The 27,966-nt window shown below is 45.2% G+C and overlaps 1 protein-coding gene across 1 annotated transcript; it reads right to left on the bottom strand.

Annotated features, from left to right (window-relative positions):
- Positions 1 to 208: 208 nt before the first annotated feature.
- On the bottom strand, positions 209 to 27,966 carry LOC138981514 (homologous-pairing protein 2 homolog). The gene is made up of 9 exons (XM_070354459.1): positions 27,662 to 27,966; positions 26,771 to 26,865; positions 23,481 to 23,570; positions 17,721 to 17,832; positions 16,793 to 16,863; positions 3,777 to 3,851; positions 2,544 to 2,597; positions 1,231 to 1,290; positions 209 to 397 (listed from the first exon to the last, which is right to left on the bottom strand). The coding sequence occupies exons 1-9, from the start codon at positions 27,678 to 27,680 to the stop codon at positions 341 to 343; spliced, it is 633 nt and encodes a 210-aa protein (XP_070210560.1). The 5' UTR covers positions 27,681 to 27,966; the 3' UTR covers positions 209 to 340.

Here is a 27,966-nt window from a genome sequence, read left to right as displayed (position 1 = left end):
CTGGTTGAATTAGTGAAGTATATGCACTCCTAGATTTCAGAAGTGAACACCCACAAAGCGAGAGTTACGGGACGAGAGCCATTTAAAGTTAATTTCACATGACACTCATTCGAATTTGTGACTGAGCACACTTTCACTGTCCATTTTCTTGAAACACACACAAACACAAACCGGAGTTCATACATGTAACTGCCCAATTTAAACAAAATTTGATGCAATTAATCTTTATTTTGTGAACACTTTTACATTAACAAAGCATACACAAACTACAATCACATTTTCTGAACATTATAACAACAAAGGACCTGATTCAGCATCTTTATATGTCAGCAAAAGTGCATCAAATTTCTGGGGGTTGTACATTGTACTCTTCATCTGTCTCAATGCCAATCTCCTCCTGTAACAAATAAAAATAAGTAAATAAGAAAAAAATCCTGTCAATTCTATTTGCCATACAACAGAGTAAAAGTAAAACTACAAATTACAAGAAAAGCTAACTGCCCACAGATTACATGCTTTTGAAGCAAACCAAAACCAAAATTAATCATTGGGTTACGTGCCCAGTGAGGCTCTTTTAGATTGATAAGAAATCAGATGCAAAGGAAACATTGAAGCTGTATACAAAAGATGCATATGATATGTGCCGAAATAACTTGTCAAGTTTGTATGGGCTATAAAAGAGGTGCTATCCCTTGTTTCCATAAAAACACTGAGGCAAGCCTACCATGTAACACATAGCTTGCCTCAGTGTTTCTATGGAAAACCAAGGAAAAGCAACTCTTCCACAACCCTATCAGGCATGGGAATTCCAAAATAGGAAAAACTCTGAAAATAGGCCGAGGTCCAGGGGCCGCCTAGGCAGTCAGCCCCGTTGGGGAGACGAATTTTATCATTTTAGACCAATATTTTGATAGTTCTCGTGAATGCAAATAATGGATAGAGAGACAATAGTATACATATAATTTAATGTACCTTTTTTTTGCTGCGGACAATTTTTTTATTTTCGCTGAAACGTAATTTCATTTCGCGGAAATCCGCGATTTCGCGGACAATTCCCATGCCTGCCCTATAAAAACCCTATTGGGTTATTTTCGGAATTCATCTATTGTTGAAAACGGTGGCGTACCTCTGCCTGCCTTACAACTTGCACGAGATGGGCGTCAACTCAGTCTCCCCCCAATTTATGAAAAGAAGAAAAGTACAGACGAAAAAAGGCATTGAAGGTCTTACCAGCAGCTGTTTCTTTGTCTTGGGATAACCCTCCAGTATAGCGTTAACAATGTCATTGGACTGTTGACAGAAAAGTAAGTTGAATTAGACCAACTAATTGTAGCAGCAATATATCAATAAGATCAATGAGTATAAATATTTACCTGGACAAAACGTAAGTTTGGACATAAAAGTGGTATACAGGTCTGAAAGTGGAGTATTTTCCTCTCCATAGAAATGTTCATCTACTCGCTAAAGACGAGTAAAGTTGCTGAACCAAATTGTTGGTTTGGCTTGTAAAGTTTGCTCTATGGCTAGTAAATTTTCAGAATCACTAGCCAAAGGCGCTGGTGGTATAAAGTTGCTATGTTTCTGAAAAAAAGCAACACTGAAAGAGCAGATTTCAAACAAACAATCCGCAAAAGAAAACACATTGCGTGAAGCGATATAAAAACATTAAGTCAGTCGGTATCAAACTAAAAGATCAACACAACAAGCCAGTCATCGCCGAGACTACATTTAGATAGTCTCGGCTAACCATTCCCGAAGACCCCGCAAAGCATGCAACCCTAGTACTTACTGAACCTATTTCCTTTCATTCTGAGCTCATTTTTAGAGTAAACATATAACATATCTATATATTCTTGAATTCAGGAGAAAATAAGGAATACAATGCAATCATTTTTCAATCTGCTTCTGACAATTTTATTTAAATGACAACTTTAATTAGCAAACTAATTAACTAGTTTTTAAGCTTCCGAGCTGAAATGCAATCCCGTAGTCCGGACTTCGTCGAAGATTGCTTGACCAAAATTTCTATTAATATACTATATAGTTGAAAAATGAGGGTGTGACACAAAAAGCTGGATATGATGTCATCAAAGGCATCTATCCAAAAAAGAAAAAAAAACACGTCTGGGGATATTGTACCCAGGAAACACTCATGTGGAGTTTCATGAAGATTGGTCGAGCAGTTTTCTCTGAATCGCTTTATACATACAAACACACACACATATATACACACACCATCACCCTCGTCTCGATTCCCAGTCTATGTTAAAACAACAACAAACAATATGTGTACAATGAGCAACCCCCCCCCCCCCCCCCCCCCTCAATAAATAAAACAGCGTAAATAAAATACACATACACATGCAAACTCCAGAGAAAAAAACCTACAAGAAAAAAAAAACATACAAATTACTGTATGGAACAAATATCTACGAGTATCGTCGAGGCACTGCATGTACAGCTTTAATAACCGTCAGTTTAATTAGTATACTGCCTGGCAGATCCATGCACATCAACCTTTCTTCTCATATCTTTTCTCTCACCATTCTTTTTCTTTTCCTCCATTCCTTTACACACAGCACTCGTCTCTTTTGGACCTGAAACGCAGAGAGACAATGTAAAAATATAGTAAAAAGATTCGGGGATGTCGTTTGGCGCCAGCTAAATGGTTTAACTTTTTTTAAACGGCGAAAATGTTGTCAGTTTGGCAGAGCTGCTGCTTTTTTCACAGTTGGAAATAAGTGACACAAGGACTACCTAAAATTTACCTGACAAAACTTTTATGGCCATATATACCTGCAACTTTGCTGAAGAAAATTAAATCCTCAGTCTTAAGTAAGAATCTATTGTTTTGTTGGTCGAAACAGAGTCGCTCTTTATGTTTGGAGCACAGAATGAGCACAGTGGAATTTTTAACCCTCCAATTTTTTTCTTCTTCTTCGTTCATGGGCTTAGACTCCCACGTTCACTCATGTTTTTAGCACGAGTGGATTTTTACGTGTATGACCGTTTTCAGGCAGCATACGCCGATTTCGGGGGAGGCATGCTCGGTATTTTCGTGTTTCTGTAACCCACCGAACTCCGACATGGATTACAGGTTCTTTTCCGTGCGCACTTGATCTTGTGCTTGCGTGTACACACGAAGGGAGTTCAGTCACTAGAGGTCTGCACATAAGTTGACCTGGGAGATCGGAAAAATCTCCACTCTTAACCCACCAGGCGGCAGCGACCGGGATTCGAACTCACGACCTCCCGATTAGGAGGCCGACGTCTTACCACCACGCCACTGCGCCCGTCACCCTCCAATTGAGACCCCCGATTTAAAGACTCCCTCCCTTTCAGGATCTGTCTTCTCACATTTTCTGTTCATAACCAGTCTGTACATGTCCCCCTAATTCAATACTCTGTTACTTTTCAGTCCTAATTTTTTAAGATATTTGGAGGTCGTAAAATGTACCAATGTACTATAATCAAAAATCAGCTGAAAATTCAACATCACACAAAAAGTGACATCAGCACTGTGCACACCCTCACACATAAAAACATACGACAAACACAAGCAACAACTCTGACATGATCAATGCTGAGGACACACACACACACACACACTCTCTCTCGCTCTCTCACTCTCTCTCTGTCTCTCTCTCTCTCTCTGTCTCTCTCTCTCTCTCTCTCTCTCTCTCTCTCTCTCTCTCTCTCTCTCTCTCTCTCTCTCTCTCTCTCTCTCTCTCTCTCTCTCTCTCTCGCTCTCTCACTCTCACAAAAGTGGCACTCACCTTCTCTCTGTCCTCTTTAGACACCAGAACTCTTCCCTCCTTCAGTTTGTTGATCTTAGCCTTTATTGTTGTGATCTGCACAAAAGACATAAATTAAATAAATACACACACAAATAAACAACAACAAAACAACTGCAGTTCATCTTCTTCTGATCTTTGAAGAAACCACAATGTAAGATTGGACACAGAGACTGAAAGCAATCACTCAATATGTCACCTGTGCGCAAACAATCTGCCAATTATAATAAGCTCTTAAATCAAAAATTTTAGAAATAAATTTTCATTTGATTAATATACTTACCCAACTCACATATAGCAATTTACTTCAGTCTAGTGCTAGGACGCTGCATCGCGTCACCTTGGTAACAAGGGAGGCAACCCTAAAAAAAGAGCTACCTTGACCCTGTAACAGGACAAAGTCACGTGACTTCCCGACTTTGCCGCCATCTTTAAATCATTCGCCCGAAAGCGTATCGAAACTACCCTCTTTTTTTAGAACAACCCACTAGCGGGGAAGGAGGGAGGGTATTAACTATGTGAGTTGGGTAAGTATATTAATCAAATGAAAATTTATTTCTAAAATTTTCGATTAAATTACATATCTTATCCCAACTCACATATAGCAGATTGCTAATAAAGGTGGAGGGAAAAATCAAAAGCCACTTACTTCAAACAGAAGGTAAGACTTGGCCAGCAGCTACCATGGCTGGTAGGGCACCACTGCCATCATGACGCGTGCTGGCGACATCCCTCAGGTAATAGTCGATGAAGATGTCCTTCGACCTCCAGTAAGCGGCATCGAGGACCTCGGCCAGCCTGCCTGAGCGAAGGACCGCGAGCAAAGAGGCCCACGCCCTGGCTTCATGAGTTCTTGCAGAAGTCATCGGCAGAACAGAGTATCCAACCCCATCTTGACTGTGCCACCATGCATAAGCTTGCTTGATTAGCGAAGCAATCCACTTGGCCAAGGTAACCCGAGACACGTCCTTACTCCTTATCGTGTTAATTGAGATAAAAAGCAATTTTTGCTCCTTAGCCCTAATAGGAGTTGTACGGGCTAAATAATCTTTAAGAGCCCTAACAGGACAATTGACCAAGTCCGGGTCACCAGGAGGAAGAACCCTACTTAAGGGAGAAATCCGGATAACAGGGGAGGCTAAGCCAGGCTTCTGATTCTTGGCGAGAAACTCAGGTCTGAATCTCAGTAACCGAACCGTCGTGTTCAAAAGAGATATCCTTAGACAGCCCGGAAAGGGCATGTACTTCACTACCTCGACGGGCTGAAGCTAACAAAACCAAAAACAAAGCTTTGCGGGTCAGGTTAGCTAAGCTTGCTGTTAACAATGGTTCAAACTCTTTTGAAGCCAAAAACTTAAGTACCAAAAACAGATCCCACGAGGGAAGAGGAGACTTAGCCCTCGAAAAACCTATAGCCGCGCCTTTAAGAACACTGGCGATGACACCGCCTAGGTTAATACAATGTCCTAATTGTTTCAACGTAGAAGATATAGCTGACCTTCTGACGCGTAACGAAGAAGGAGATAGGCCTTGAGCTGCCAACCAAGATAGGTGGTTGGCTACCTGCATGGAACGTGGTGCCACAGGATTGACACCGTTGTCCGTACACAACTTCACCCACGCAGACCAGTGTGAAGAGTATACGGAACCCGTAGACTCTCTATGAGCCTTTTGGCTGGGCCACCAAGGGGCTACCAACACCAAGCATGGCTGTTCCAACTCCGCCTTTCTGAGAACCTTGCTCAAGAGGTGGAACGGAAGAAACGCATATGCCGTCAGGCCCGACCAGTCTATTTCGAGAGCGTTCACCTTCCAGGCCTCTGGATCCGGAAACGGGGATACAAAGACCGGCAGTCTGCGGGAGAATCTGGTCGCGAACAGATCGACCATGGGCTTGTCGAACCACAACCACAGACGCTGAAGAGCTTGGTGGGTCAGAGTCCACTCTGTGTGTATGACTCGCGACGAACGACTGAGCGAGTCCGCTAGAACATTGAGACTGCCTGGGAGGTATTTCGCTGACAGCAAGATGCGGTGCTGGCTGCACCAGAACAGAATCTGACAGGCCCTGACAGAGAGAGTGAGGGACCGAGACCCGCCCTGCCGGTTGATATAGGCCGCCACAGTAGTGTTGTCTGTGCGAACCCGAACATGTTTGTCCCTGACTAAGGACAGAAACGACTGGAGGCCCAGAAAAACAGCCTCCAGTTCCAACGCATTGATGTGCCAGCTGCTTTGTGTCATGTTCCACAGACCTGAAGCAGTATGAACAGAGAGGTGGGCACCCCAGCCCTCCATGGACGCATCTGTGAACAGAAACTCGTCCGGAGGGGGAAGAGAAATTGGGACTCCCTGTGAAATCCAGGGGAGTAGCCACTGCCTCGTTGTGTGCAGAAACCAACTCTCCAGAGAGACAACCGTCTGCCAGCCTTGAAGGGAAGGCTTCCAAACCGAACTCAGGGCAGCCTGAAATGGTCGCTTGTGGACCCTGCCCAAGGGCACGAGGGCAGCCATTGATTCCATTTGACCAAGTGGAGAAGCAAGAACACGCACCGGCGCTTTCTTCCTCAACGTCAGCGATCTTATCAGACTTTGTAGCTTGTCTACCCTTCTCTGAGAAGGGCGGACCAGCCAGTCCACCGTGTTGAATGTCATGCCCAAGTACGTAAAGACCTGAGAAGGCGTGAGTTCTGATTTCAGTGGATTCACGGAAAATCCTAGCTCCAGAGCCTGGCTGAGCACCAACTGAGTATGGACTCTGCACAGCTCCACATCCTGATTGAGAATGAGCCAGTCGTCCAAATAGGCTCGAAGACGCACCCCTTTTTGCCGGAACAGCGCACAAAGCTGACGCACGACCATCGTAAAAATCCATGGGGCAAGGGAAAGACCAAACGGGAGGGCCCGAAATTGGTAAACCTGATCTCCCCACAGGAACCTCAGCCACTTCCTGTCCGCAGGATGGATGAGTATATGGAAGTATGCGTCTGTGAGGTCTATAGACGTGACCCAATCCCCCCGTCTGAGAGCGTCTCTCACTGACGCCGGGGTCTCCATTGTGAACTTCACCACTCTGAGGTATTTGTTCAGCGGAGGCTTTCGGAACAACGAAAATTCTTCCGTAAAAACCCGGAGAATTCCGATCCAACACATTCTCTATCACCTGCTTCTCCAGCAGAGAAGCGACCTCGCCATGAATGGCTTCCCGCGCCTCCTGTTTCTTGGGAAATTGAAACGAGGGAGGAGCCCTGGTTAGCGGAGCCTTGCCATCTAACCAGAGAAGCCAGAACCCCGAACCCACAATGCTCACTATCCACTGGCTGCTTACTAACTGTAACCAACTCAGCAGGGCCCGGGAGGGGCCGCCCGCCACCAAAGGGGTGGGGGCTATGTGAGCAATGGATTCGGGGAGGCATCATTCAGGGGGTGGGGCTTGCGCCCCGACCCCCGCGATTTGCCGAAAGAAGGACCCTTCTTCTGGTAAGGAGCACCACCGCCCCTGCCCCTCAAGGAGGGACCTTGGCGCTGAGCCTTACCTCTGAACGAGGAAGAAGAAGAAGCCTGAGGTTTTGAAGAGCCCTGAGCCTTGCTCTGATGCGGGAAACCATGGTGAGCGATCGCCATGTCCCTTGCATCCTGAGTCTCCTTGCGGAGAGCATCCAAAGAACGCTGACCCAGCAAGGCTCTCTCGACAAACGGAGAAGACTTAAGTGACTCAATAGTGACCTTGTCTTGAATCTGAGACCCCGCCAGAAAGGCCGACCTGCGCGTATGAACAGAGTGAGCATAGAGGCTAGCCGACAAGCTCATTTGTTCCGCAGAAACCTTAGCCAAAGAGGCCAAAAGAGTCGTAACGTCTTTCTCAACGGCATCATCCCTGAACCTAAAAGGATCCAAAGATGACGCGATCGATCTTGACAGAGACCTCTGAAGCGTCTCTGAGAGAGAAGACAACTCAAGAAGCCGCCTGCCAGTCTCTTCAAGAGACACAAGCGCCGCTTCGGTATACGGGATAGACCTGTCCTTGGAGTAGCCATCTTGCCGAAGTGACGCCAGTTCCGGTGTGACCGGAAGCGTGGCACGAGGCAAAGCAAAGGAGTCAATGAGATTCACCGAGCTGTGAGGAAGGTTAAACCTCTTTCCCGAACCCGAAGGCACAGAAGAGGAAAGGCCGGCCGAAGCAAGCCACGGCTGTGCAGACTGAGGAGCCTGACTGTGCGCTACCAAAAGAGGAACAGTGTGCGAAGCACCCCCCGATTGACTCACGGACAGCACCTTCGAAAGCTCATATGCGACAGAGGGCGACTCACGGAAATGGAAGTGCTGCTTCTCGTCCCTCGCAGAGCCGAAATCTCCCAAGGCGGAAGGAGGTTGAGCACACAAGCCTGACGGCGTTGCCACACCCTCCTCGAAATACCTTGACGCGACTTCCGCTGCCAAGCTCAGTGCTAGCGGAAGCCGCGATGGAACACGGAAGCCGGTGTCTTCATCATCGAAATGAGCGGAAGCACCAAACTCCGAACCGTCCTCTTGCACTTCCGTGCCGTCCGGAAGTCCACTACCGCCCAGACTATGATAGCCAGGCGAAGAGACGACCGGAAGGGAAGACACTCGAGGGATTTTGTACCCAAGCAGTGAATCCCTGAGGACTGCTTCCTGCCCAGAGGGCGGAAGCGGGGAAGGCTGTGCCGATCTGTCCTCGTACCCAGGTACGGAGGGTGCCAGCGACAGCCTATCCCGCGTATCTGGACTTTTCCCCTGTACCAGCCGCTCACGCATTCGGAACGGCATAGTAAGGGGAGAAAAGCTTTCACTCACCGCCCGGCTGCCCGGTGCGGCTACGTGACCCAGTATACGCCCTTCACGTTGGCCGGAGAACCCAGCTACTAGCTAAGGATAAATACCTTGAGCATCACCAGGCCGACACGCAGACGAAGCCTGGGTACGCAGCAGCGAATCTCCATCACCGTCATCAAAGGCCGCATGAACATCGGCCGTCGTCACAGTCGCCGCGGGAGGAACACGCCCCCTGCCGAGGGAACGTGCATCCGAGACACCAGAAGGCAAAGACAAAAGCTCTGCTTTGGTAGACGTAAGATCCGCTGGAAGCGAAGATATCTGTGCGCTCAGAGAGCGAAGAATAGCAGTAACATCCTGTTTATCGCTAATCACGCTAGAACCGGAAGCATCCAGCAAAGACTGAGCAGGCAATTTAGGCATAGATGGAGATTTACAATACAATACAATACAATACAATACAATAACTTTATTAATCTCTAAAAGAGAAATTACATTGCTGAGCGTTTGTGTCCGTAATAATAACATACATAAAACATTCAAAATAAACATTTGTTCTTTGTCCTGAGAAAATATAGCACATTGGTTATCACATAAGAAAGTATATTAAAAATAAATTAACATGCATTCACCATCAACAATGCACAAAAGAAAGTCAGCACCTTGCCGGTTATCACATATTGTCTAAGATTAAGAGAGTAGAATGCAAAACAAAATCAACAATACTGAAACAATACAGAACACTGACCCCGTGCATCAGAGCGACAACACCAGCATCTACCGCCCCACCTGAGAATTGAAGATGTGAATTGCAGATGGAATGAACGAATTTCTGTAGCGTGTGGATCTTGCGGTTGGTTGTCTGAATCTGTTGCTCCTGTCTGTCCGTCTACTGTCAAATTCCGGTCTGAGTGGGTGCGAGTCGTCAGCCAAAATCTTCTGTACCTTGTCAGTCAGTCGTCGTTCATGTGTTGATGTGAAATTGTCCTGCTTCCTCCCAACCACCCCACTTGCTTTCCTGATGAATTTATCTAATCTATCCCTGTCTTGCTTGTTGATGTTGCCACCCCAACACACGGAGCCAAAGTACAACACACTATTGCACGTTGAAGTGTAAAACATCTGAAGGATTTCTTGTCTGATGTTAAAAGACCTGAGTTTTCTCAAAAAGTACAGGCGAGAGTGGAGTTTCTTCACAAGGGCATCAGAGTTTGGTTTCCATGTCAACTTATTGTCTATAATCACCCCCAAATACTTATACTGCTCTACCTTCTCTACGACCTCCCCCTTGATCACTATCTCCCTGTGTACATGTTCCCCCCTCCTGTTGTCCATTATCATTTCCTTTGTCTTCCCCACATTAAGCTCTAAATAGTTGTTTTCACACCACCCCACAAACCTATCTACCTCCTGCCTGTAGTCAGAGTCGTCGTCAACAGTCAGCAGTCCGGTCAGTCCAGTGTCGTCAGCAAACTTTGTTATGGGGCAGGAGTCACTAGAACTTCTGAAATCTGCTGTGTAGAGAGAAAAAAGAAAAGGTGAGAGTACTGTGCCTTGTGGTGCCCCTGTGTTTGTGCAGATTGTGTCTGAAACTGATTGCCCCCCCACCCTAACATACTGTGGCCTGTTTGGCAAATCAATAGTAACGTCAAACGAATGTTTTGATGAAGGGTCTAACACCTTAACCACCGCATGACTAGTAGGAACTTTAGACTTGCGCACAGGCTTTTTGACAGGAGAAGGCTCCGCCGCTGACTTAGAAACTTTCTTTTTACCGCTCTCCGACATGGCGGATGAACAAGTAAACAACAACAAAAATGTCTAAACCTGGCAAAACCTAAGTCAAACAACAACGAAAATAGCAAAAAAGCTCACCCCAAACACACTAAAGGAGCAGAGGAACGTGCACGGGAAACCAAGGTGAAGTCAACTCTAAAGAAGAGTCTGACAAACGGCTGAAAAGCCTAAGCGAATAGCAAACACGTCCGTAGCCACGGATCGCTGAGGAAAGAATGATTTAAAGATGGCGGCAAGGTCGGGAAGTCATGTGACTTTGTCCTGTTACAGGGTCAAGGTAGCTCTTTTTTTAGGGTTGCCTCCCTTGTTACCAAGGTGACGCGATGCAGCGTCCTAGCACTAGACTGAAGTAAATTGTTATATGTGAGTTGGGATAAGATATGTAATTTAATCAAATATTTTAGTAATACATTTTCATTTGATTAATATACTTACCCAACTCACATATAGCAATTAACCCTGGTTCAGTGCTGGTAACGCTGTACGCGTCCCCTTGGTAACAAGGGAGACCACTCTAAAAAAGAGTGACCAATACCCATAATGCCAGACTAATACAGAGTCTAACTTCCGTATGCGTGCGCATATGCCGCCATTTGTATCATTCTAAACGAAGCCCAACTCACTTCTTTTTTAGAACTCCATACCCCCACAGCGGGGAGGCGGGAGGGAATAAACGATGTGAGTTGGGTAAGTATATTAATCAAATGAAAATTTATTACTAAAATTTTTGATTAAATAATTACATATCTTACCCAACTCACATATAGCAGATTGCTACTATAGGAGGAGGGTACTGACCATCTCAAGAAAGCAGAACCTGCCCTGCAGCCACCAGAGAAGGCAAAGAAGAACTGCCATCCTGACGACTTGCGGCAACATCTCTCAAATAGAAATTGATGAAGATGTCTTCTGACCGCCAGTAAGCCGCCGCAAGCACCTCTGAGAGGCGCCCTGAGCGAAGAACTGCCAAGGACGACGGCCAGGCTCTAGCTTCATGAGTCCTGGCTGAAGTAAGAGGCAAAACCGCCCTGGTATCGCCTGACTGGCTCTGCCACCAGACGTAAGCCTGCCTAATGGTGGAAGACACCCATTTGGTCAAGGTAACCCTCGAAATGTCTTTCCCTCTCACAGTGTTGAGGGAGATAAAAAGCAACTTCTGAGCTTCAGAACGAATCGGCGAAGTCCTAGACAGGTAGCTGCTGAGGGCTCTCACAGGACAGTTAAAAAGATCGGGATCTCCAGGAGCAAGCACATTGCTCAAGGGGGGAATATGAACAATAGGAGATGACTGACCAGGCTTTTGGTTTTTAGCGAGAAAGTCCGGTCTAAACTTTAGATAAAAAGAGCCATCCTTCTCTAACGATATATCCTTAGCCAAACCCGATAAAGCATGGACTTCGCTACGACGCCTAGCAGTAGCGAGTAAAACAAGAAAAAGAGTTTTCCTCTTAAGATTAGCCAGACTGGCTGAACAGAGAGGCTCAAAGTCATCCGAAGCCAGAAAACGTAACACTAAAAACAGATCCCAAGCCGGGAGCTGTGCCTTGGAACGAGCTGTGTCAAGGGAAGCGCCCTTAATCACACTCGCAATAACGCCACTTAAGTTAATTTTGTGACCCAACTGTCTAAGGGCAGAGGAGATAGCTGATCTCCTAACCCGTAAAGACGAAGGAGAACCACCTTGCTCTGCCAACCAGGCCAAATGATTGGCTACCTGCATCGACCTAGGAGAGAGAGGGTCGACACCGTTCTCCGAACACCATTTCGCCCAAGAAGCCCAGTGTGAGGAATACACCGACTTGGTCGAATCCCTGTGCGCATGCTGAACTAACTTCAAAGTTGAAGCTGAGGCACCCGCACGGAGCAGAGAGACTCTGACAGAATCCAGCCGTGAAGCTGCAGTGCTTGTGGATTCTCGTGCGGTATGCCTGACCTGGGCTGTAACAGATCGCCCCTTCGAACACCGAGAGGAATGGGAGGACGAACCGCCACCCGCAGAAGATCGGGATACCAATGCTGGCTGGGCCAAAGAGGCGCAACTAGAACCAACGCTGGCCTTTCCAAATCTACCTTTCTTAACACTTTGCCCAGAAGGCAAAAGGGAGGAAAAGCATAGGCCACCAGATTCGACCAATCCATCCCTAGCGCGTTCACACCCCAAGCTTGAGGATCCGGGAACGGCGACACGAAGAGAGGAAGCCTGGAAGAGAATCTTGTCGCAAACAGGTCGATGAAGGACTTGTTCACTTGAACCCAAAGGCGCTCCAGAGCCTGATGGGACAAAGTCCACTTCGAGTGGAGGATCTTGTCCCCCCTGCTGAGGGCATCGGCCAAGACATTGAGAGTGCCCTTCAGATACTTTGCTGACAGCAGAATGTTGTGCTCGTTGCACCAAACCAGTAAGCGACAAGCGCTGTCTGACAGCACCTGAGAGCGTGTGCCTCCCTGGCGGTTTATGTAAGCCGCCACCGTCATGTTGTCTGTGTGTACCTTGACATGGCTGTTTACCAAAAAAGGCAGAAAAGCCCGAAGACCCAGAGCAACCGCCTCTAGTTCCAGCGCATTGATGTGCCAGGAGGCCTGACCGACATCCCACATGCCCGACGCTGTTTGTTCCGTCAGATGCGCTCCCCAACCTGTTTGGGAGGTGTCTGTGAACAGATTGTTCCCAGGTAACGGGGGAGCAATGGGAACTCCCTGAGAAACCCAGGGGAGAAGCCACACTCGCGTGGTCAGGCTGAACCAACTTCCCAACTCGATCTGGACATTCCAGTTCTGAGTTGATTGATCCCAATGAGCTTGCAAAGCTGCCTGAAACGGCCTTTTGTGAACCCTGCCCAAAGGAACAAGGGGAGCCATGGATTCCATCTGACCTAACAGAGAGGACAACTCCCGAGCGGTGGACAGATTCTTTCCGTAAAGAGAGCGAATCAACGCCTGCAACTTGTCCACACTCTTTTGAGAAGGACGGACTGACCAATCCAGGGTATTGAACTCCATCCCCAGATACAGGAAACGTTGAGACGGTTCCAACTCCGACTTCACTACATTGACTGTGAAACCGAGTTGACCTGACAGACTTAGAACCCTCTGAGTGTGCATCCTGCAAAGGACCTGGTCCTGATGTAAAATCAGCCAGTCGTCCAAATACGCTCTCAAGCGTACTCCCTCCTGTCTCACGAGTGCATAGAGTTGACGAACAACCATCGTGAATATCCAAGGGGAGAGAGAGAGAACGAACGGAAGTGCCCGAAACTGAAAGATTTTCTCTCCCCAGCGCAAGCGCAGCCATTTCCTGTCCGCTGAGTGCATGAGCACATGAAAATAGGCATCCGTCAGGTCGACAGAAGTGGCCCAGTCTTCTGGCCGTAGAGCCTCTCTCACCGAAGCAGGAGTCTCCATTGTGAATTTCACAACCCAAAGAAAAGTATTCAGGGTTGAAAGATCGAGAACTGGTCTCCAAGCCCCCGAAGCTTTGGGGACCACGAATAGTCTGCCGTAAAAGCCCAGAGACCCTTGATCGTGAACTTCCTCGATCGCCCCCTTCAAAAAGAGGGAAGCCACTTCCCCCTGCACGGCCGACTTGGCCTCCGGATCTCTCGGAAACTGAAAAGGCGGAGGTATCCTGGTCAGAGGAGCCTTTCCCTCTGCCCAGAGAAGACGGAATCCCGAACTCACTATCCCTAAAATCCACCCGCTGGACACCAAACGTGCCCAGGAAGCGAGAGCCCTGGAGAGGCCGCCCGCCACCACAAAGGTGGGAGCTACCGGGATTGAGGGTTCGGGAAGCCATCATTGGGGGTGAGGCTTACGCCCCGACCCCCTAGAACCACCAAAAGAACCCCTCTTCTGATGAGGGGCACCACGCCCCCTACCTCGAGAAGAAGAGTTCTGGTTCTGTGCTTTGCCCCTCCCAGAGAAAGAAGACTGCGCCTTGCTCTGAGACTGAGGATTGCTCTGCACTTTCTGCAAGCCCTGATGCGCAATCCACGCAATAGCCAAGTCCCTTGCGTCCTGAGTCTCTTTCTGCAGAGCGTCCAGAGACGAACTACCCAAAAGAGAGCCCTCCGTGAACGGAGAGACCCTCAGGTTGTCAATCGTGACTCTGTTCCTGATCCGAGAACCAGTCAGGAAAGCAGATCTGCGCGAGAGTACCGCATGTGTATACAGTTTGGCAGACAAACTCAACTGTTCTTGCGAAACTTTGGCTAAAGTAGCCAAGAGAACAGTTACGTCCTCCGAAGAAGCATCGTAACGAAACTCAAAAGGGTCCAGCGAAGATGCGATTGACCTCGACAAAGATCTTTGGAGCGACTCCGAAACAGACGACAACTCCATAAGAGCCCTGCCTGTTTCCTCTAAGGCCAACAGAGAAGCCTCCGTATAGGGGACAGACCTGTCCTTACTATATCCGTCTTCTCTCAACGAGGCCAGTTCCGGTGTAACCGGAAGGACTGCTTTGGGCAATGCGAAAGCCTCAACCAAATTGACAGTCTGACCAACATTCTTGAAGTTGCGCCAAGACGCAGGACAAGCAACTTGACGACTGGCTTGAGCCAGCCACGGCATGGCCGACTCCGGAGCCTCACCGCACTGTGACAACAGCGGAACGGCAGAGGCCGGAGAAGACGATTTCGTCAAAACTTTTGCCATTTCGAAAGCCACCGAAGGAGACTCCCGGAACCGGAACGAACATCTCGTATCCTTGGTACTCCGAAAATCTCCCAGAGCTGAAGGTGGTGGTACAAACCGAGTTTTACACTCCACCACTCCTTCCTCGAAATACTTCGAAGCCGTCCCAGCCGCCAAAGCAACAGCATTTGACAGCCTTTGCGGCAAAATGAAATCAGTACCTTCTCCCTGTACGGAAGTACCTTCATCAAGACAGTCCTCGTGCACTTCCGTGCAGCCCGGAAGTTGACCCCCATATTGACTGTCACAGTCGAATAGGGAGCCATCCTTACTGTCAACTTCCTGCCCCGAGGGCGGAAGCCGCACACTCTCACCGCCGTCTGTTGACAGGTCTGGGTGCACCGAACCTTCCGTTTGCTCGACAGGGCCCCTATCCTCCACTGACCTACCGACAGAACGGTGGGGGCCAGCTGAGAGATAGGAACTTTCACCCTTGCGGATTAGGCTAGGGGCTACTTTCTCCTGACGACGCGCCGCGTTTTGGCCAGACAACCCGGTTACTAACGTGGCAGACATACCTTGAGAACGTAAAGGAACGCCGGAAGACGAACCACTCGAAGGCGGAAAGAGGAAGTCCCCATCATCCTGCGAAGCATGCACCTCCGCCCGTGTGACCGTAGCCGAAGGAGACGGTCGAACCTTGGCTAACAAAGACACATCCGCAACACCGGAAGGCAAAGCACGGAGCTCCGCCCTCGTGGACGAAATTTCCGTCGCCAACGAAGAAACCTGTGAACTGAGAGACAAAAGCATCGTAGCTACGTCTGCGGACGCCAAACCGGGAACCACAGGGGAAGCATCCCCTTTTTCAGGTTTATCAACATGAGAGGTCTTGTCCACAGACTTCGCAGACAAAATAGAAGTATCAGGTAAATCTACCAAAACATCCACACATTTCTTAGAAAGAGGTTCCAACACAGACACGACCGCTTGGCCGGGTGGTTTAGCTTTTCTAGAAACTTTCTTTGGCGGAGAGGACACAGCAGCTACCTGTTTCGGAGTTGACCTCTTCTTAGCATTGTCGGCCATGACAAAAAACGACTCACGAAAAAATTTGAGACAAAATATTTGCAAGTCCAAAATGCGGCCAAAAATGCTGCCAAAATTCAAGAAAACAAAAGGAACGACCTCACCTCAACATAGTTGTGAAGTGCAGACGACGAGAAAACCAAGAGGAAGAAACAAAGTCCAAAGACTAAGTCCCAAAGGCTGAAAAACAGCCGGAGCGTACAGAATATGCGACCAGTCCCACTGAGCGCTGAGTTTGGAATGATACAAATGGCGGCATATGCGCACGCATACGGAAGTCAGACTCTGTATTAGTCTGGCATTATGGGTATTGGTCACTCTTTTTTTAGAGTGGTCTCCCTTGTTATCAAGGGGACGCGTACAGCGTTACCAGCACTGAACCAGGGTTAATTGCTATATGTGAGTTGGGTAAGATATGTAATTTAATTAATTTTTGTAGGAACATAATTGAGAAAACAGACTGCAAACTTATGTTTAGCATCATAACTTTTAACTGCAGCGGTACCTGCAATGTAAGGTCCCTCCCATGAGAGGACACCTCCTATGCTTAATTAAGAAAGGACACCTTTTGTTCCTTAGTCTGTTATCTTGACCAAACGATACCCTGCAATGTCAGGACATTTTGGCTTGTCTCTAGGGACTGTCCTTTCATCGCAGGTACCTCTGTGCTATCACTGACTCACCTGCTGATGTGTTTTCTCACATTCTGCCCGTGCTTGGTCTGTTGTCAAAGCACTTGCGTAACTTTTCAGTTCTGCAAGAGAACAAGGTTGGCAGTGAACCCAACAACTTACATCTTAGAATTGTTCCAAAATTGACTTATTCTTGTGTACGTGTGGTTTCCTTTTTCAGTTCCTGCACAATTTCTTATTGTACTGCATGACTGTGGTTCTCTGATTGTCAGTTCCCGTAAGCATGTTTTCTTATTCTATTCTCAAGTATAGACAAGTTTCAATTCAGATACTTTTTTAACATCTCCTTGTAAGGCATGATGGTTACATTTCATCTCAACAGATCTCTTGATTCCTTGCAACCTGAACCATACACATGCACACAGTGGAACCCCCTTTTAAGACCCTATATTCTCAGACGTTCTGTTCATGACCTGTGTAAATTTACTCCCATTTTAAGACTCCCTCCTTTTTAAGACCTGATTTTCAGATTTTTGAAGGTCTTAGAAATGTTTTTTTAATTTAATAACACTCTGATCCAGAAAACTGTTGAAAAGTGTTGCCGTAAGTGATGGACACCGGCCCTTCTGTGTTTTCAATCAACCACTTTTCATAATAGGTGAACGTTCAAAAGTTGAATGAGTGAACAAAAATACAGAACTTTTACCTGTGAATTCCTTCTAATCTCATGTTTGACTTTTGATGAAAACTTGCACTCACACCTAATTTTAAGCAAGAGATTGAGGTGCCTATCAACATTGTAGAAGAACAGAACTTAGTGCTAATAACATCATATTTTCCAGCTGTCATTTGCACATTTGAAAAAAATGTGCATGCAAACCTAAACTCCAAGCAAGAGAAGCTGCTCATTCACTTTTTCTGCAAGAACAGATATTAGTGCAAAAATGATGCTTTCCAGTTCTCCTTTTGCATACTTTACCTGCCTCCAGTTTCCTGATCTGGTCCTGTTGGGTCTGTATCTGTTGAGTCAGAGTGTTGATCTGCTGATCCATGGATTTGATCTCACTCTCATTCACATCGGGAAACTGACTCTGACATTGAAAATATCAATAATATATCATGATAAATCCTGAAGCCCTGATTTTTCGGCATCAAAGGAACACATTACTACTTGCAGACTTCCACGCAGTTACATACTCGGCTTCCCACAGAACCGGGACCCCCAACATTAGAAGACCAGGAGGTTAATATATTGCTTTGGGAAATCACATTGGGAAATGCTCATGTCAATGCAATGCAGATTTTTTTAAGTTCTCTGAGCCTGAGCCCTTCACCAACAAATTATGGTCAGGCCCAAAAAAAAAAATGCTTTGGTTACGGTTTCATGGCCAAAAAAAATAGGGTAGGTAGGTCGATTAAACTTTTTTTTTGTTTTGTTTTTGTTTTTTGGTTGGTCCCTCTTGAAATGATAAAAATAGTTTTCGAGAGTCATGCCAAAGTCCAGTTCGAAAGAGTCTTCGGGCTCGGCACTTATTTTCGTCGACCCAACACATTTTATCCCGAACAGTTTGCCGTCCAAAGTTGGATGAAAATCATGAAAAATGTCCACCAAGGTTGCACTCTTCGAGTACTGACTTATCAGTCGTGTTTGTTCGATATGAACGCACTTTCCGAATACGATTGCAAATGCAGACGACATCTTTTTACGTTCGCGCAACGAACGAACGAACGCACGAGACTGACTTCCCTTGGATATGGGAGTTGTAAAAAGCGGAGTGGTGTCCCTTGTCGGGCTTGTTGTTGTCTGCTCGCCGGCGATCGATGTTTTCTCTGTGCCGTGGTGTTGTCGTTTTCGGTGGGTTTTTGTGTGTGTGTGTGTGTGGGGTTTTTTTTGGTGTATGTATGTGTTTGGTTCATTTTATTTTTAGCTTTAGGACCAAAAAAAAAGTTTAGGGTCGGCCCAAAAAGTTAGGGTCGGTCGGGAAACCGTAACCAAAGCATTTTTTTTTTTTGGCCTCATGTATCAGGTAGATTAACTCCAAAAATTCGCATTGGCACAGATTCAGCAGAACATTTTTTGAAATTAGTACAGACCAAAATAGATGATGCGACCAAAAAATGGTGACCCTTTGATATTATTATGCATAATAATGGAAATTGAGTGCATCTCTTTTCAGGCTTAGTACGTCGCTGGACCCCACCCATGATGAACTTGTTATTTTTGAATGCAGGGATGAACAGACTGGGGAACCCTATATCAGAGGTGATGAGCTGCTTGTACATGCAGTATTAACACTATTGTGACTAGCATTGCCACGGCGTTAACGTCCTGCCTGCCCAAGCTTGCCACCAAGAAACTTCCCTGTAAAGAAATCTGTCTAGCAAGCTTGAATTAAGTCCAATCACCACCAAATTTTGTGTACTAATTAAAAAATGGATGCCCAGTTCAGTCGTGCTATTTATAAGTTTGTCACGCGATTTGTTTTAGCAAAGGGGGGGGGGGGGGGGTGAAAGGGGGATAATTTGTGTTTTTTAACGTTTTTTTGTGTGTGTTTTCTTTTCCACTGCTTTTTTAAAAGTTATTTTTTAACAGAAAGTATTATAAATAATTTTATAACCAAACAAGGTGTAAAACCTATGAATTAGCTGAAATATTGTTAAAATTCTACACAGAAATAAGGAGACAGTACAAAGAAAAAAACAAGCAAATCCCGCATTCACTCACAGCATCCTGACTCAAATGAAACAAAACTGTGACACTCACCAAATGATGTCTAGGTAATCCATATTGAATATAAGTCACATTTTCACAACAAAGTCCCAACTGTACACCTATGAACATTTCCAAAAGGATTAGGCTCCAGCCATCCATTGTTATCAGTGCTGCCACGCCCCCCTTGCAACTACACATTCGAAGATTCATGCAGTACCACCCTAACACGTGTAGTTTGCCGACTCATACTAGCAGCAACAACAGGACTGTTTCGTCCTCAATATCACTGCTATTATCGCTTTCTTGAGGCGAAAACAACACGTCCGAATCATGATCTACAGGGTCCTCAAGATCCAACATCCGGAGAATCTCCTCCCGTGACAAGGCTCGCCTTCGATTCATTTTTTTTCTCGAAAAAACCGCACAAATCAGGCTAATATTGCATATCATGGCGGAAGGGCACACCAAGTGTGTCAAGGGAAACAACTCAATTTACTGCAAGCTTCAAAAACCGGGAAGCAATCACGAGTCGTGTACCTTGTATGTCTAATACTAAAATAGTCACTTCCCGTCCGTGGGCGTTGCAGCGCTATTACTAATATAGTCACCTCCCGTCGCGAAAGTGTTAATGTATACTGAGTAATCAACTAAAACTCATTTTGCTGCACTATTAGTGAACTGTGATAATCAGTTATAGGAAGTTACATAGATCTATATACCCTTCACAAACATTAAAGGTCAAGAAAATCTTTTAACAAAATTTCTTATAATCATGAGGGTTCCAATATTGACACCTGTGACCTTGACCCTCTTCCCACACAACTCTACTCTGACTGTCTTCCTGAACTCCTCCCTTCTATTCTCAAAATCATCAACACTTCTCTGCAAACAGGCACTGTCCCCAACTCCTTTAAGACTGCTATTGTCAAACCTCTACTGAAAAAACCATCGCTTGACCCAAACACCCTCAGCAACTACCGCCCTGTCTCAAACCTTTCCTTCATCTCCAAACTCCTTGAAAGAGTTGTCCTGAAACAACTCAACTCTCACCTTCTCTGCAACAATCTCCTCTCTCCGCTTCAATCTGCCTATCGTCCTCACCACTCCACCGAAACTGCCCTTCTCAAAATCACTAAGGCCAAAAAAAAAATAGGTCTGTTTACGGTAACATAGGCCAAAAAAATAGGGTCGGTAGGTCGGGATTTTTTTCCCCCCAAAAAAACCATATTTTTACGTTATTTTGCAAAAAACCCAGATTTTTCTTCTTCTCCCCAAATGCCAAAAAAAGTCCAGGGTCGCGCGAAAAAAATAGGGTCGGTCGGGTTACCGTAAACAGACTATTTTTTTTGTTGTGCCTAATGATCTCCTCCTTGCCACTGACCAAGCTGAAATCTCTGCCGTCGCTCTACTTGATCTATCAGCGGCCTTTGACACAGTCGACCACAACATCCTCCTTCAACGCCTTCAGCACACCTTTGGTATCCATAGCACAGCTCTTTCTTGGTTCTCTTCTTATCTCACCGACCGCTACCGCTGTTTCGATTGACAAACTGAAATCTGACCCCAACAGGCTTGAGTGCGGAGTCCCTCAGGGCTCAGTCCTTGGGCCTGTACTATTTACTCTCTACACTCAACCTCTTGACCACATCCTTGACCGACACAACGTTCTCCACCACTCTTTTGCCGACGACTCTCAGCTTCACAACAGCTCTTCCCCTGACCAGTCTGAATCTCTTCTTTCCTCTATCTCTGAGTCTGACACTATCACTGACGTGCAGAATTGGATGACAGAAAACAAACTTCAGCTCAATAGCAACAAAACTGAAGCCATTCTAATAGGCACTACATCCAAACTCTCCAAAGCCACCTCCGACTCTCTTCAACTCTCTGACTCTTCTGTCCCTCTGTCTTCTGCTGTCAAAAATCTCGGAGTCACTCTAGACAACACCCTTTCCATGAAACAACACATCTCTTCTGTCTCTCGCACCTGCTACTTCCAACTCCGCCGCATCGCCATTATCCGCAAGTACCTCACCACAGATGCTACCGCCAAACTGGTCACTTCCACCATTCTCTCACGTCTTGACTATTGTAACTCTCTCTTGGCTGGTCTTCCCTCTTCTTCTATCTCTTGTCTCCAACGCATTCAAAATAGCTCTGCCCGTCTTGTCTTACGAAAGAAAAAGAGAGACCATATCACCCCCCTCCTAAATCAGCTCCACTGGCTGCCCGTTCCTGCCCGTATCACATACAAAATCAACACTCTCACCTACAAATGCCTCCATGGTCTCGCCCCTGCCCATCTCTCTGACTCTCTCTCTCTCTATATGTCCCCTCACGAGCACTCAGATCATCTGTCGACTCCCTTAAGCTCAACATCCCCCACACCAAACTCAAAACAGCAGGTCAACGCTCATTTTCTTTCCAAGCACCTAGCCAATGGAACACCAGGCATGGGAATTGAAAATTGTAAAAAAGGCGGAAAATTTATAACCGAAGACGCGAAGCGTCAAGTCGACGGCGCGAAGCGCCTAGTCTTACTAGGGGGGTCCGGGGGCATGCTCCCCCGGAAAAAATGTTTCTCCAAAGAACCCAGATGGTGCAATCTGGTGTCATCTGAGCTCCAAGTTTGCCATTAAATTCTGTTTTTAGAATCAGAGTTTTTAGTACAAAAATGTACCAAGTTTTGCTTTTTTGAAGAACAAAAATATATACATGTATTATATGGTTTAAATTTGTAAAAAAAATTGATCTGTTGAGACAAACAGGAAAATGTAACTTGTAACACAATCTGTGCAATCTGGTTTACTTTCAAACATAAAAGTTCAATAACTGAGGCGGGCGGTAGCAGTGCGTGTTCAACAAAGTATGGAAAGTTTTCGCGGGCTTTTGCGCAAAGGCCAAAGTAACCGGTGCCTTTTTTGTGTGCCTCCCCCCTTTATTTTTTTGGCGGACACTTTTGCATTTTCGGCGGAACAAAAAAAAATTTTGGCAGAAATCCGCCGTTCGGCGGACAATTCCCATGCCTGAACACACTATCTATCCCCCTCCGTCAACAGTCCCTCGAATCATTCAAATCTGCAAATCCTTTTTTCCAAATAATCCATGCATTCTACACTGCCCACCCCCATCCCACCCTGAATAACTGTACATATTTAATGGTTGATGGTGTGTGTGTGTGTTAATGACTTTAAGTCTCCGTGTGTGTGAATGAGTGTATGTGCGCCTTGGGTCGCCTGTTGGTGAGACATGTGCGCGTTACAAATATTCGTATTATTATTATTATTATATGAGTGTGCATGAGTTGTTAATGCAAAAGAATGTGTATCAGAGTGCGCCTTGAGTCGCCTTGTGGTGAGATGTGCGCGTTATAAATTCTCGTATTATTATTACTTTTGTCATATTCTTTTTTAATACCCCATTCTAAACACATGAAAAGATCCTGCTTTTGAAGAAAAAGGGGTGGTTTTAAAAGTTCTGCGAACTTGGCACAGAACATGCTTTGAAAGTTTGAAATGCACATGTATGCATGCAACAACAGGGTTCTACTCCTAGGCAAGCATGAACGGTGCTCGGCACCAGTTGGTGTTGGTACACTGACAAAATACATTCATGTACATTGTAATGCACTGTAACACCATCAGACTTGGGAACCCCTGTTTTGTTCTTGGAGTATTCTCAAACAAACTTGGCGTGTTTTCAGACAAAAATGAGTGTACCCCACAAAACATTTGAACATCGATGATTCAAACATGCTTCGCACGCATCCGTTGCACCGTTAAAACTAATGACTCTTTAAATGTCTAATGCCAAAAGCTGTAATCGTATGGGTTTGACCGTTCCCAGGTCTGCAACATCCTTCCATGACAAAATATGACACATTTTCTTGAGCAGTCCATACATTTTTTGGAATATATATATATATGTGTTTTTCTGCTGTTCAAAATCTAATAGTAATAGAAACAGGGAAACAAACAAAATACATGCAGTAACCAACAAACACTGTAAGTATAAATTAACACTTACCTGATCAGCCACATAGACTTTCTGTTTGCCATAGACTTTCTCCTTTATCTTCTTCTGACTGGTTAATTCCTCTAGTGCTTTCACCACAGCCTGGGGACAAACATTGACTTGTTTACTTTAACTTTAAGAGTGATGTAATTCACTAATTGGCATAATACTTCATGGGAACAAAATACTACACAATGAAAGAAACCCGACTGGATTGTGATTCTTTCAGTTTCACTTTCAGACTCTGAAGATACACTTCCATGGGAATGTAAATCTGGAGATTGCTGTGAAAAGTGAAGTTCAGTTAAAACATCCCCCCTCACTATTAACAGGCTAATTCTGGTGACTTCAAGTTTAATGAAAATAAACTGTAGGTATCGATAGTATTTTTCAATGTTGTTGATGAGATTATATCCACTCTTATGGATCTAAAGCAGTCACATATGTTATATTACTAGAGGAATACCCGGCTTTGCCGGGGTGAATCGCGAGACAGAGACAGACAGCGTGGCAGTTCACCACAATCACCCTTGAAGGCGAAGTCCTGTCAAATGGGATTGAGAATTTTAGAGCTTATTTCTAAGCCCTATATTATCTGTTATGGCTTCTCAAATGCCAGAACATACAGACAGACAAAAGCCGCCAGACCCCATCACAAACAGAACTCTACAATCCACAGGTGTTGCCTCCACACACACACACACACACACACAGACACAGAAGCCGTATATATCTATGTATATATATATAAATATATATAGAGATAGATGACTGGATTTTTCGATAAATAGATTCGACCTTTGCACTTTTACAGTGAGGACAACTTACGGGTACATGCAAGGAAAGCCCACAACTTCTAAGGCGAACAACTCTGCAGAGTCTGCTGTGAAGGGCGACGGTAGTCTCCCTGTCACACTCGACCCCCTTTGAATGAACTTTGTCCCCAAAGTTCCAAACAATGGACCCGCCAAGCTTAGGTCCCTCCCAGGTGGAATGGGAACAGCACGAAAATGATTCAGTGGCCTGAACATTTCATGTCGAGTCCCATCGCTGTCGACGACGCCAAATGTAATCGAGTGCCGAAACACCACAATCACCTTTGAAAGCGAAGTCCACTCAAACGGGATTGAGAATAACTGTTATGGCTTCTCGAATGAAGGCCTGAACATACAGACACACCAAAGCCGCCAGACCACATCACAAACAGAACTCTACAATCCACAGGTGTTGCCCACACACACACACAAACACACACAGAGAAGCCGTATATGTATATCTATATCTATAAATATATAGAGATAGATGACAGTGTATTTTTCACGTGGCTATAAATTGATTCGACCTTTTCACTTTTACACTAAGGACAACTTACGGGTGCAAGGAAAGCGTTCTGGACAGTGCAGTGACATTCTAAAAATAGTAACGTAGTAACGGGAATATGGATTGACGCCACACGAAGGAAGGGAGATAAACGCTGAAAACACTGGAGAAGATAAGGAAGAGTTACTGGGAATGGATCCAGAGAAAAACCTAAATCGGTTCAGCGATGCGCGCTGAGAGCACGTGTTGAAATATCTCATCGATGAGGTTGTGTCCGGGGTGTAGCTGAATACGGACTCCAAATTTGAAAAAGATCCACCGAGAACTTTGGCCGTGCATTGCGGACACACACAAACACACACACACACACAGACACAAGTCATATATATATATCTAGATATTATACATGAATTTTGTAAGTGTAAGTGTAACTGTAACAGGACAAGTTCTTCAAAACACTTTCAAGGTCTCAAAATGACCCCTTTTCTTTTTGATGTAATGTCACTTACACAGAGCCATTTCAGAGGCCAATAACATGTACATTGTATAACATTCCACCACTCTTGTACAAACAAGGACACACCACACACCCATGCAGCTTAATTCCCAACTATATGTGTAGTTATCAGTGTATCTAAATTCTAATTCATTATTGTACACACACATGAAAGCCTAGCAGTGTACAACCAGTACATCACTTCATGTAACGGTACACATGTCACACCCATGACAGGGATGGCCAAATCTCACAAATATTGGTCACCAGCCGGGCGAGTAACTCAAGGAAAATCACTAGCCCCAGGAATTCAACTAGCCCGGTAAATTTATACCAAACAAACAATGAAAGTTGAAACAGTGTTATTATAAATGATTGTTAAAGTTATATTTATACACTCAAAATAGCGGTGGTACGTACGAGCGACAACTGGACCGCGCTCAGCTGTTGTCTTGTTGGTTTTTATGTACCATTCTTCACTGAGGCAAGTTGCAATGAACAATCTTTGCTTTGCGCAACTTGACCTGCTCCAACTTCAGCAATACTGTTCCAAACCAAATTGCGTGTTTTTACATTTAGTCAAGTTTTTACTAAATGTTTTAACATAGAGGGGGAATCGAGACGAGGGTCGTGGTGTATGTGTGGGTGTGTCTGTCTGTGTGTGTGTGTAGAGCGATTCAGACTAAACTACTGGACCAATTAAATTTCCGAAATCGTTTTAAAAACTATTTCATCTTATTCCTTGTCGGTTCCTGATTCCAAAAACATATAGATATAATATGTTTGGATTAAAAACACGCTCAGAAAGTTAAAACGAAGAGAGGTACAGTAAAGCGTGCTATAGAAGCACAGCGCAACCGCGCCAAACAGGCTCGTCACTTTCACTGCCTTTTGCACTAGCGGCGGACTACGTTCAGTTTCATTCTGTGAGTTCCACAGCTTGACTAAATGTAGTAATTTCGCCTTACGCGACTTGTTTTCTGTTCAAATGAATTTCTTACGAATTTCGAACAAAATAAAACCCACCATCATCTTCCCATCCAACACAAACATACCAATTTCCTCTCCGCTATCGGCAATTACTCGCCAATGTTCTTTGAATAGTCGATCTTTTCTCTTTCTTAATCTTATGCTGTTTGCTTTTGTCCTTTTTTCAGCATCAGTATTTTCAAGATACTTTTTATGCGGGTTCACATGATAATAGAAAATGTGTGTTTGGAATCAGTAGTAAAAACCAAAAGTTGCTTTGCATCTGACCAGAATTTTCACTAGCCAGCCGGCCGAGATGCCAGACGCGGTTTCTAATACACAGTAATAGCCCGGGGGATGTTTTACGTACTCGCCCGGCCCTAGCGACCGGGCAATGGATTTGGCCATTGCATCCCTGCATGACATGCACATAATACACACAAGGTGCAAATTATTACAGTTACAACTTACATGTGCACATACAATCATTATAATGCACTGCATGCAGTATACATACCGTTTTACCAAGATCTTTCCCCATATTCTGGAATAAATCTTGAGCACTGTACGGCCTGTTCTGTCGATTCAGGTAGTCCAAGACTTCTCTGGAAGCTAAAAACAAAATGACATTGACACTGAAAGTAGTACTGCATGCAGAAAAATAAAACTATTGTATTAGTACTATTACAATTAAGGCACCAGAAATAAGACATAATAATAAGACCAAGTGTCTACATACAGGATGACACAGATCAAGTTCTAGACTACCAGATTAATTGTTTCTTTGTTGTCACTTATAGACTTCAAGTTCTTCTACGACGGACTGCTATACACCATGGCAAGACCAAGCTAATGGAATAATTCAATAAAGCATTGAATGGTAAATTGAGTCTTTCTTTTGACTTCAGAACAAAGTCATCTCTGGCACCCGCTAGAGGACGATAACAAGCTCGCTCCCCACCCGTTGCACCCACGCCAGTTATCTGGATACAGCAACGAACGTACTACTATTACATCAGATTCAGACTTGTTATTATTGTTGATCTCATTCTCGTCTCATCGATTAAATCTCATGCATACTATTACTAGTTACTACCTACCAATGATGTCATTAATATATGTATCTCATTCTCATGCATAATACCTACTTATAACGACCTGAACCTATTAAGTATCATGTGCCGATGCGAAATCAAAGGCAGAAGAAAATGTACGAAACAACAAGCAGACACTCAGCACTGCCTTGTCGTGTGCCTGTGGCTGTGGACCAAGGTATCTTCAGCACAGCTCGTGATAATGAAATGGCTTCTGCGATCTTATTCGGCACTACAGCTTACTTGGGCTACGTACCATAGCAAGACATATATATACGGATGATGCACAGACAGAACTTAAACAATATTGTTACCGTTCGCCGATTTACTCATGGCCCTTCTTGTTATTTTGGTCTGCTGCTTCGGAAATGGCGGGGAAACGCAGTGAAGCAGGGAACATCACAGTTGATGACGTATTACACAAAGTCGTGAAATCGTCTGCTGGAGGTGGAGCCATGTACTTTTCTGCTTGGTCTTGTCTTGTCTCTCCATTACTGCCCACAATCAACAGCAGGGGCTCACATCCACGTCGGACATCGGACATACACGGATATTTTTTTCAAATGTCCCATACATTTTTCATGCAAGAGGACATATGTCCGGGTCCGCCTAAACTACG

Source organism: Littorina saxatilis, linkage group LG12 (genome assembly GCF_037325665.1).
Source record: "Littorina saxatilis isolate snail1 linkage group LG12, US_GU_Lsax_2.0, whole genome shotgun sequence".
Classification (NCBI taxonomy): domain Eukaryota; kingdom Metazoa; phylum Mollusca; class Gastropoda; order Littorinimorpha; family Littorinidae; genus Littorina; species Littorina saxatilis.
The sequence above is the reverse complement of the archived record's forward strand: the minus strand, read 5'-3'. Positions and strand labels throughout refer to the sequence as shown.

Bases quoted from the DNA above. Each gene is read 5' to 3' on its own strand.
- LOC138981514 (XM_070354459.1), bottom strand. The intron at 16,864-17,720 runs GTAAAGTATGCA...GTTCTCTTGCAG, and splicing joins GATCAGGAAACTGGAGGCAG to AACTGAAAAGTTACGCAAGT. The intron at 398-1,230 runs GTAAGACCTTCA...TATTTGTTACAG, and splicing joins AGACAAAGAAACAGCTGCTG to GAGGAGATTGGCATTGAGAC.